Raw genomic sequence first — 11,480 nt, forward strand, 5'->3', positions numbered from 1 at the left:
GCTCGTTCCGTTAGTGTTCTCCCCTTATCAGTTTTGGACACTCCATCATTTCTCGTGGGGCTTCATATAAGCCGTTGTAATCTCGTTTATTAATTCATGGAAAAATTAAAAGCTGCTATGTCCCTAGACGCTTCCATATCAGTGCTTGCTTGGTCGTTCGTTTAGATCTTTACACTTTATATCGCTTATTTATATACGTTACTTGTGTTATACGTACACGCAAGGTTAAATTTTAGCACTTTTAGCTGCACCTTGCCACTTGCGCAGATGTAGCTACAAATGCTGTTTTAATATCTAACCTTGTGTGTGTGTGTATCTAACACAAGTAACGTATATTAATAGGTAACGTGAAATATAAAAGTCTATATCTGAACGTATATAAAATATACCTAAAGTGAGGAGGAGTAGTAGAAGTACTGTTTTAAAATCTAAGCGTGTGTATATACATATATTATAAAGATTTCCCTTTTTTTTTAATTTAATGGTCCAAGAGATAACTATTAGAAAGAAAAGAAGGGGGTTATCTTCGTTGGTTTCTGAGAAAACAGCTGGCAACAATTTAATTGACCCACATGGCATAATGTACCTTTAGAAATAAATATAACTAATTAGCTCAAGGTTACTTTTAATAACAATGTAACGTTAACTCTCGCTTTTTGCACTAGAGATAACGTTGTGTACCTTTATACAATAGAAACGTAATATAATTATTAATAGATTCTAGATTTTATACATTTCTGACACATACTAATATAAATAAATATAAGCAAAATATATGTCAAATATATTTCATAAGATAAAAATATCAATAGTTCATTTTTTGTAAATATATGTATATATTCTACATACGTTTAGCATGTATTTTCCATATTTACAATACGCCGTAAGCGCATAAAATATATACAAGATAATCCAAAATGAATGCCATTTGAATTCACACCAAAATTTGTTGGTCTTACGTAATAATGGAAGATTTCTCCAATTTTTTCTTCGCCATCTTGATTTATTTAGATGCAACATTATACATTTTCGATGTTTCCTTATATAAAAATTCCAATTCAGCAGTACATGAATTTCATAATCATTCGTTTGACTATATCGAATTACCAGAAGAACACTTTGTTCGCTATAATTGTTGAAATGAACAATTTTCGAAGAATGTATTTCCTGAAACACTGAAAGTGGCGAACGACGAATTCAACTCATTGTCAGTTAACGTTAGGTTTCAATAGAAATGAATATTACTGAAAACCGGATACGAGTTTGTAGATTCTACAAACTTTCTACTGCTTTCATTATAAGATCGGAGATAAAGAGAACAGTTTTAGTGAACACGTATTGTAACGAAATGATACAGCACTTTTAAAAATAATTTGTATTACTACATATTATATTGAAACTTAAATAGGAATAAAAATGAATATTTCCTTACCTTTTGCGCCTTAAAAAATGAACGTCAAAAAGAATGGACTTTAACTTTTTAGGAATTGAGTAGTATAAGTGGGTCGCACTGTTATGAACGACCTACATATGTATGTACAAATATGTACAGTGTTTCTTTTTTCGTGTAAGCAAGTGATGATGAAAACACTTCTTCCGAAATAGCATTGAAAGATTCTTTAAATATTCATAATACATGGAAACGAGAATTTTAATCGTAATGAATAAAATAATTAACGCTTAAATTAATTCAAGGTTCGGTTTTAATAATTAATATAGAGTAATCATAATAGCAGAATTTTTTAAAAATAATATAAAATTCTAAAAGCAATCCTTAAACTCCGAATCAAAACGTAAAAAAGCAGATATTAAAATAGTATTTACTTCTTAATTTTATAATTGCTTAGTTTCCAAGGAAATGGTTTGAAGAATTCAAATAAATACAAAAATATAAATCTGTATAAGGTTTTTATTCAAGGAATTACAATTATTTTATTACCATACACCTTATTCGCAATAATACTTAGTATCTATGTGTGTAATTAACATTGTAATTTTTTCTGTAACTGTAAAATGTTTGACTTATGTAGATGAATAATTTATAGGGTAACTAAACTAATTATACATGTTCAAAAATGTCTGTCTGTTCGCTTGTTAGTTTGGAGTTAGATTAGATATGTCAATGTCACGGAAAAACGATTAGATAGATCACGATGTTTAGAACGTTCGCATAAAGTAAATAATTTAAAAAAAAAAAAAAAAAAAAAAAAACGTGATCATATTGTTACATCACGAATGAATTTAGAAGCGTAAATAAAGTTTAATTAGATTCTAGTCTCAATTTAATCCCGTGGACGAGTTTCAAAATCACTTGATCAATTCAAAGCACACTTATCTCTGTCCCTAACAATAAGTAACGATGCTTTAGCGGGTTTCTGTCGACGCAGCGTTAAAATATGCGATGAAATATCATGGTTAAGAGCGGTCAGGGCAAAGGGAGAAAAACATCACCACTTTCACCGTTTCGCGGTGCTTTTTAAATATATCGTCAGATTCTACACAGGATACTATAGTCGCGTTCGTCCTTCGTGAAAGTCTAACAAAGAAGTGTGTCGGTCCGAGGTACACCTTGAATGCCGGTCACACGAAGTTTCTTTGTTTGCTTCAAGTTTGTAATCTATTGGAAACCTATACCCATAAAACTTTTCAGCAATTGACCATGAGGCAAGTTCTATTCGAAGCGGTAGACTATATTTTGGTAACTATAATCGAGGTTATTGAATTTTTAGATACGAAAAAAAAAGAACAGTAATCATAGTAACAGAATTTAATTAGGAATAGAATTTTAGATACATTTAAAGTACAAAGATATTCCGATTATCGCTGGTGATCGTGGTTAGAAGTGATTAGAATGGACATGGCTTATCATCATGTGGAGTTTATTATATAAAGGGCTAATGCTAAAATGTACACAAGATACGTTATTAAAAATGTTCATTATTGCGATAGTAATAATTAATTACACATGAGTAGTTTCTTTCTAATAGAGGTGAACGATGATCAATTTTTCGTGGCAAATGTTTAGATATCTAATTTGCCGCGCGTTTACTTCGTAATTAAATTACAGCGGTACATATCCGTATTAGACAAAATCGACATTAACAAGTGATACGACGTATTAAATACTAATCGATTTGTCTTTTCTAGGCTTCGTATTTGCTCCACGAGCTTCCCATATTTTAAGCACCGATTACATTTAAGACTCGATCATTAACGCACTTTTCATCGCTCGCAAGACAAAATCATTTTGCTTATTCTTTAATTAAGTAATCATCTTTACGATGTCTCGGATTTTATTCGTTACCTAGATTTAGAAGCCAAAAACACTGCTAGCACCAACGACATGATGCATTATCGTTAGATTATTTTAAACGAACTAATAATGAACGACACGTTTTGTGTTAACGACGTGCCTTTCCATCTTATATAGATTGTATTAGATAGATTTAGGTAGAATAGTTTTAAACCTCACTGCAATCCTTTGCAGCCACAATATATGAAAAATATAGCATTGAAAACGTATCGCGGTATTCGGTGACTAAAGTCTATTTAACGATTAATTTGCTCGCGTGGTACAGGGCTTTGCAAAGTAAAGATACGTACTTATATTGTGGATGAAAAGGAAACTTAAGACAAATTCTAAATAATAATAATAATAAAAAGTTATCGCTTAAAGAAAAAAAATTTACACGCAAAACAATAGTAAACGCATTGATTCGAGTAAACCAGTGACGAATTGTTAATTCGCAAGGTACGACGCTCGATTTTACTGGATACTATAATGACGCACTAATATAAAATGAATCCAAAGGATTTTACAAATCCTTTGTTAAGCTCCAGAGCTCACTGAAATAGATCTTATCTATGCCGTAACGCGTTTTATGTAAGAATTCAAACAAAATGTAATTCGCTCTAATCATTTATCGATAAATAGTGACTCACGTCATAAGAGAGTGAATGCCTTTGATTGATATTAGTATCGTACAGGCCCATGAACGGCAGGTACTTATGTCGTGGTTAGATAGGTCACAAAAATTTTCTATTGCATACTTTTAGTTGCTTCGAATTGTATAGTCCGATTTATCGATTAACGATATGCATAATTAAACTATTACACACACACAGGAACCAAACCACAAATTTCGAGTTACTCGTAGAATTTGTTAGATAGGTAAGGAATTTTAATAATTGAACAAAACATACAGGTATAGTTTCAGTAGTATTTATATATAGCCCAGTCTTACAAAAATGTGACTGCATCGTTCCAAGGGACGGGCAAACATTGCTCACTTGCGTTAAAACTAACAATTGGTGTGCTGTCAGTTCAAGGTTTTCGTTTCACTGAGAAAGTAGGTATATAATATTACGGTATTATAAGCATAATAATTAGAAATTAAACTATTAAATTCAAATACAAATCCTACTTTCACTCTCCTATATTTTACTTCCATTTTTATTTATGAAAATCAAAGCGGACATATTTCTTTTTTTTTTCCTGATTTATATATATAATGTTATGTGACCACCTTTAAAATTGCCTCAATTGCCATTGTGGCAACGTCTCAATATTCGCAGGCCTCTCAGGACGAAAGGAATTTCAGATTGATCACGTTTGTCTGAGCACTCTTCGAGCCCGAGTATTGGCTTAAGTTTAAAAGTAGACGAGCCATAACTAATTTCAATCGGTGCTGATGCATAAGTGGCAATAGGCTGGGGCTGCTTGTTGGTGGCTTTTAGATGTTGAAGTCAACGGAGGTTGGCGCATCACATGGCATACTTGCGCGTCCATTCACGTGCCAATTCATTGTACTTCTCCCTGTCAGTTTTGTATAACCTTGCTATCTCTGGTACCAAAGGATCATCTGGATTTGGATCGCAGAGCAAGGAGCATATTGATAGTAACACTGAAAATTAGAAGTAATTTATTTGAAACGACCATTTTTTCCTTTCTTTTTTAAATTTCCATTATGTTTGTAAATATATGTACCCTTTGATATGGTGAGTGCTGGGGACCATTGCGATCTTAAAATATCCAAACAAATACTTCCATTACTGTTAATATTTGGATGATAAATTCTAGTTGTAAAAGCAACCTGTAGAAACGTGCGTTGAATTAATATGCTACTCATATTATATTATATAGCATAAAGTTAGTTTAAATTTAATGTACGTACTTTAGGTGGTTTGAATGGATAATCTGTGGGGAAGTGGATTGTAAGGAAAAATACTCCGCCTTGATATGGACTGTCAGGCTGAAAATATTATTTACTCCTAAGTGTACAGCAATATGTCATTATAATTGTTGTAAACATAATGTAATTTTCACCAATCTTTAGAATAAACAAATTTGCGTTTCACAAAAAACAATGATTTAAATTACATTGCATTATTAAATTATTGAATACTATTAATATTAAACGAATGCAATCAAAATAATTCGATAATATAAATGCATAAACAAATGCTTATGATATTACATAAACATTCGCCAAGTGAAAAGTAACTGTAAAATTTTATTGGAATTATTATTAAATTAAACAATACATGCATTACATTATATCTTTGAAATATCAGTCAGATATAGTACAACATAAATTCCATTATTTGAAGGTTACCTTTCAAGATCAGAGTGAAAGCGAAGATACTTGGAAATAATATTGACAAATTACATGTATGCATATTATATTAATATAATATTTTCAAGATAGATGCATTTCTAAATTGATAAATATTAATTCATTTTATTAATTAATTCATATAAACAAAACATTAAAATCTATATATACTTACTGGTCCCATTATAGTTGCTTGCCAATGGAATACTGAAAGCAATTACATAATTACATGTAGAAGTTATATTTTATTATATATTATTATTGTGCATACAATAAAAAATTATTTATATCTAAACACACAGGTAACAGAAGTCTGATTTTTAAAAGAAAAAAATTTGCAAATAATAAAAAATCTTATACATTTTTATTTCATACAGACAAACGTATTTAATTTTTTAATAAAGTATAATATTGCGTTTTAATAATATACAAATTATGGTTTTACATACTTTAATTACTTAACATGCATATAACAAAAATAAATTTAATGAAAAAGACTTACAATCATCTCCTACAGGACCAGCAGAGCATTGTGCAGGTGGATCTCTACCAAGGTCCTGAAGTTCCTGAATAATAAAAGAAATTTTAGTAATATGCAAGTAAAAAATGATTACATATGAATTTATAGCATCATGTAAATCCTAATGAATGTATCAAATACTTTATAATTATTGCATACTTCCATATTAAATAAAACCATGTATGGTATTTTTAGATGCTATACTTTTAAAATAAGAATGTGTTCTACAATGTTATACTTATTTTATGTGTTGCATCATAATCTTTTAAGTAAAAAATCTGTATATATAGATTTAAATGAGATATATACTGTTTGAGATAGGTGTAAACAAAATGTTCTAGAACATTCTGAAGTATCACAGATGTGCAAAAACTAGACAAATGTAATATTTTTATGATATGATATTGTAAGTGTATGAAATAATTCTATTATACATTATACATCCTAAAGACACAGTACAAACTGATTCATCCATGCTTAAAATATGTATAGATTACTAAAGTACAGTATTTTTTCAATAAGTGCTTGTAGTTCAGCCTTGTTTAATCTCTGCCATCATAGAGGGGGATAGTAAAAGAAAGACAAGGAAGGAATTAGAATGGTTTTTAGTTAACATTGGTTGAATAGTTCAAAAAATTACAAAAAATAGATTATTTCTAGAAGAGTATGTATGTCTTGTTTTAATCAGAAAAGTCTGACCATTATGTGAAAACAAAATTCATTAAAAAAAAAATAAAAATAATTCAAAGATAGCCCTTCAAAGATAGCCCTTCAATGAAGGAGAATGAACACTTAGCATTTATTGAAAAAATACTGTAATTTCTTGAAGTAATATTGCTAGAAAACTAAGGTAAGTGAAACTTAACTTAAGCATTGCAATGAGCTATAGTGAAAATTGTAACAATCAATAATAAAAAGAAGCGGTTAAGATAGAGTTATGGTCTGCAATGTAATATGTATAATGAAGCCAGATGATGGAACTTGTTAAGTATAGGCATTATTTATATTCCATCGCAGCAGATAAATAGAATATGGAAGCAAAGTTTAAAAAGGAAAGTAGCATGGTGATTTCTATCATTCAATGTGGTCATTTCAAGCATGATACGTTCAGAGCTTTTCATTTTTTGATTTCTGCTACAAATAGTGATTTGATTGGAAAACGTTATAATGACTGACAGATCAGATCACTAGCATGCATCATGTACTATCAGTCCTGAATGATTCACTTTATCTCACTAATGTGCGCTATAGCCACATGGTGAAAATCACGGTATGTATTGAAACAAATAATCGGCGGTCACTGAAAAATTCATTGTGTCATCTTTTGCCACAAATAGACTATGAATACACTAATGAAATGTTCGTAATTTCGTAGTTATCTATAGCTCCAAGCATCCATGTATATGTATATAGATGTATGTAACGCACGGTTTTACGTTACTTCCGGTAATTTATCGGCTAGCCACTTAAAATTTTTTTTTAGATTTTCACTGTCACCGTAGCTATATCCACTGGCACAAAGTGGCACTGTGCTGCGTGCGCAATGCACTGTGTCGACATAAACGCGTACGTAAGTAAATCAAAGCACAATCGAAGAATGCAAAAAAACGGGGAAAAGCCAACATGATTTTCAATGCTGGCTCACATTGCTTCACTGCAAAATCGTTAAGGGCGTTCAACCGCTTTTAGCACACATCACATCAACACCCGACTGTCTTTGTACAATACGAACACCGCTAATCATCCACGTACCTTATTAATTCGTTTTAAAGCCATTTGATGAATTGTGTGTTGATATTAACTGGCTGAAAACCAGACAGCGATAGCCGCTAGCCGAAGATCTTTGATTAGGGATTGCAAGATGGCTGCCCTCTAAACGTAGTCGTACTGCGTTTGTCAAACCACACACCATAAACTCGTTCTTCCAATATCTCTTATATATTCAAGTAAATTATTCTTAATTGGGTTTATTATTATTTTAAGAGGTAAATTTTATAACACGAACGATTCAAAAGAAAATGGTATCGCAGTACTTTCTCTTAAATCTTTTATTGTGAAATCAAGTCAGAGCCACCACGGATTTCCTTTTATCGGCAACTAGTGGATTTTTAACATTATACCCCTTTTCTTCGATAGATGTCGCGATGGAAGGCACAAACTATTGGTCAATGCGCGTGATTAAAACGTATTCTGTTCTTATTTCGTATATGTATAAGCATGAACTTACGCACTCTAGGATTCATGTTTACATCAATTCAACGATGACCGTACAAATTTCAAATATTGTATAAAGTCATCAATTACGTACATCCAGAAGTAAATACAAAATAACATATAATTTAGAGCCCCGAGAATAATCCTGTAATGTATGATTCCAATAAAAAGCAAGGAAAAGGAAGACAAATCTGATTTTAAATTCCTTAAATTGCAAAACATTTGTACATGACAGCGTACGTAACGAACATTTTCTAGCATGCCTATATCAACTTCACTTTGTATGTATGCCAAAACAAAACAAACAGTTTCGATACCAATTATAACACAAGGTTAGATAAGGTCACAAAATTGACAAGTACCATCGTAATATAAATTATAATTATTTTCGCAATAACCGATTCCCATGGCTGAAGGAAAAAGAAAGGTGAAAGGATGTTATTGTATTCGCCAGAAATTTCACATGCAGCAACAGAAAAAGAAAGAACAATGTAAAAGAAAGAGACAAACGCTCGTCTACAATCCAGAGGAGGAAATGTGGCACGAGCCGTACATGAGAGATTTACGGAAGGAATTCTCAGATGTATCTATATTGTGTGATTCGAAAATTGAATTGCCGTGGAGAGATATTGCATTACCAGCAGCCGGCATGAAAATTCGTCAAGAGGTCTCATTGACTCCTTTAAGTGACCACCAGGAGCAAGTTGGTGACGAAGACGCCGGAATAGAACCAACGGCAGAGGAATCTATGGGTACTATGGCTCTGCCGTGGAAAGATTTGGTGATTACGGAAACGGTGCAGTCGAAACAGGCTGATCTTGAGAGTTGCGACTCCACGTTGGAAATTCCATGGAACGATCTTGTGCTCGAAAAACCAATAGAAATACGAGCTCCAACGGAAGAGGCCTGTGTCAACGATGACGTAGAAATCCCATGGGATGACATTTTAATACCGCGAAATATAATTATCGAGTCACAGAAAATGAAAAAGCATCCATCTTCCAAGTATCCACCACGCTCAATGTCAGGCATGAAGTGCACCAAATGTACAAGATGTTGCGCAAGTATTGGAACTGGAATGAGGTCTGCCGCTTCTTGTAAATAATTCATGAAGATAGTAGATGAACTGGACAAAATTTTTATTTTTTAATGATTGTTTGAACATACTTCATTTTTAATACGATTGCGTACTTCAAACCAGGAGAATATTTCAAATATATTGATACTTTGAAATTTTTTATTAGTTCGACACTCATAGAAAACCAAATAATGATACTGACTATTCAAAATTTTCAAGCAATATCGTTTGTAAGAATTTGAGTCATGAAATAAAATTATATCTCATTTATTTCATGTAAGCATTGAATATTAAACAATTGTCGTTAACAATTAATTGATATGACATTAAACGAATACTTGAAAAATGTATGTTCAACATTTTAGATAAAATATGATTATTAAAAAGTAATATTACAGACGAGGTACATTTTATGTGGTAGTATAAAACAGTAGGACGATTTGTGTTTGATATTCGATATTTTATGTTTGTTCGAAAACATTCTGTATTTAAATATTGATAATTATACAATATAAAAAGAGGAGTTATATTACGCAAGCCTTCATGACTTCAAGGGCACCCAGAATTTTTTTCATTGAGTTTATTTTTAACCGATCGAAGTCATTTGACGGGTGTTTCGCACCACGTATTGAAACAATCTGTTGAAAAGGAAGGAAAATAAGAGTTATATCGAGCAAATGCATGCATTTTTCTATCGTTTTACTGAAATTTATAAACAAGAAGTGATACGTACGTAAAGTATTGATAGAAAAAGTAAACAAAGCCACTATTGGAAGTTATTTTACCAGCAGAGGTTATATCGTGACTAGAATGAACTAAGTGATGGCGCTAGTGTAGTTAAACATTACACCGCCATGATTATTATCCGCTTGGTGATCGTGATTGGCGGCAGTCGGCACTTGCCAGTGGACGCGTGCGGTGGTTTGTACGTATAGCAGTTGAGTTGAGACTGCACATTGAAAATGGCGTAGTAAGGTGGTATAATGCCGTAATCCGTATCATGTAAATGCACCGTGATAAGTTTTAAACAGTGTTCGGGCGTTTGTTATTTGACTTTCCGAGCATTCGTAACGATACCGTCCAATCAATAGCATTGTGATTAATTCGATGGATCATTTTTCCTAATAGCAGCGTGAAAAGTGTGTTGTGTGTTGGTGACTTGTACTGTGATTTGACAACGGATGTGTTCGCGTTCCTCATAACGTTACGTGGCTCAAAGGAAGCGCACAGTCTTCGTTAAGCAAACGTGATTCGATTTTCGAGTGGGAAATCCAAGGATGGCACTCGTACTTGCGAGAAATCGAGAATCTTTCCTCGTGACAGCTTGACGACCTCGACTCCAGGCGAGTTCAAGATGGCGCCACCGGCATTTTGACACTTGCCCAAGATCCGTCAGCTGGATTTTACAACCACCCCGAGCTTCGTCTATTATGAGCAGAGAATTTTACGTTTCTTGTGCACCTTACGCTTATCAGGTAAGCAAATCATATCCTTCTAATTTTTACGCAACACGCTGTACGGTGGCTCCAATAATTGTTGCTTCCTGCATCGCCATGTCTTTTAAACGAGTACTCCCGAATTGTCAATTTCTTCCGGTAACAATCGGACCTTTTGTTTCCTCTTTTATTGCAAGTAAAGTATTATGACCGTGATCGTACCTCGTATAGAAATTTCGAAGACGAAGTGTGACAGTTAATTGAATTCACTCAAATATTGTGTTCTCACTTCAAATAAAGACAACAATAATAATTTGTAAAATTTTACGAATTTTGAACACAAATGACACTGTATATTCATAATATTTTTCTGGTATAAATAACATACATTTTTGTGATTCATTTCTCGATTATCTTTGTTTTCAAACGTACGAAATATCTATCATTCGTGTCTGCTAGTATCAAGATTAATATTATTCGTTTAAACGTCAGATAATAACGCGAGCAATAAGGAAAACAATGAAAATAACGCCGGTAGAAAAACGACGGTCGATAAGAAGCGACGTGTAACGTAAAATCTCACGGTATGAAAATTGACAAGTAACCTAGAAGGCCTA

General features: G+C 32.5%; 3 protein-coding genes across 4 annotated transcripts in view; 2 read left to right on the forward strand and 1 right to left on the reverse strand.

Annotated features, from left to right (window-relative positions):
- Positions 1-4,206: 4,206 nt before the first annotated feature.
- Eff (ubiquitin-conjugating enzyme E2 eff) lies at positions 4,207-8,207 on the reverse strand. The gene is made up of 6 exons (XM_076772507.1): positions 7,888-8,207; positions 6,118-6,181; positions 5,791-5,822; positions 5,175-5,252; positions 4,988-5,093; positions 4,207-4,904 (listed from the first exon to the last, which is right to left on the reverse strand). Exons 1-6 carry the CDS (start codon positions 7,909-7,911, stop codon positions 4,765-4,767), a joined length of 444 nt encoding a protein of 147 aa, XP_076628622.1. The 5' UTR covers positions 7,912-8,207; the 3' UTR covers positions 4,207-4,764.
- Positions 8,208-8,755: 548 nt separating this feature from the next.
- On the forward strand, positions 8,756-9,454 carry LOC143345670 (uncharacterized). Its single transcript, XM_076773033.1, has one exon. It carries the CDS (start codon positions 8,756-8,758, stop codon positions 9,452-9,454), a length of 699 nt encoding a protein of 232 aa, XP_076629148.1.
- An 877-nt stretch (positions 9,455-10,331) lies between these two features.
- The window catches only part of Jvl (javelin-like), a 128,136-nt gene continuing 126,987 nt past the window's right edge, over positions 10,332-11,480 (forward strand). For both annotated transcript variants that reach the window (XM_076772394.1, XM_076772393.1), the window contains exon 1: positions 10,332-10,902. Coding sequence is in view for 1 of the 2 variants with exons in the window: in XM_076772393.1 (XP_076628508.1) it covers positions 10,858-10,902 (45 nt within the window). In the remaining variant the exon portion in view is untranslated. The remainder of the gene's footprint in view (positions 10,903-11,480) is intronic.

This window comes from Colletes latitarsis, chromosome 9 (genome assembly GCF_051014445.1).
Source record: "Colletes latitarsis isolate SP2378_abdomen chromosome 9, iyColLati1, whole genome shotgun sequence".
In the NCBI taxonomy this organism is placed as follows: Eukaryota; Metazoa; Arthropoda; class Insecta; order Hymenoptera; family Colletidae; genus Colletes; species Colletes latitarsis.

What these genes read in the sequence shown, in the direction of transcription:
- Eff (XM_076772507.1), bottom strand. Translation starts at nt 7,911, where the DNA reads ATGGCTTTAAAACGAATTAATAAG. An exon ending in CTTTAAAACGAATTAATAAG is followed by an intron (nt 6,182 to 7,887) that starts GTACGTGGATGA and finishes TTTATTATTCAG; the next exon opens with GAACTTCAGGACCTTGGTAG. An exon ending in TGGTCCTGTAGGAGATGATT is followed by an intron (nt 5,823 to 6,117) that starts GTAAGTCTTTTT and finishes AATTGCTTTCAG; the next exon opens with TATTCCATTGGCAAGCAACT.
- LOC143345670 (XM_076773033.1), top strand. Translation starts at nt 8,756, where the DNA reads ATGGCTGAAGGAAAAAGAAAGGTGAAAGGATGTTATTGTATTCGCCAG.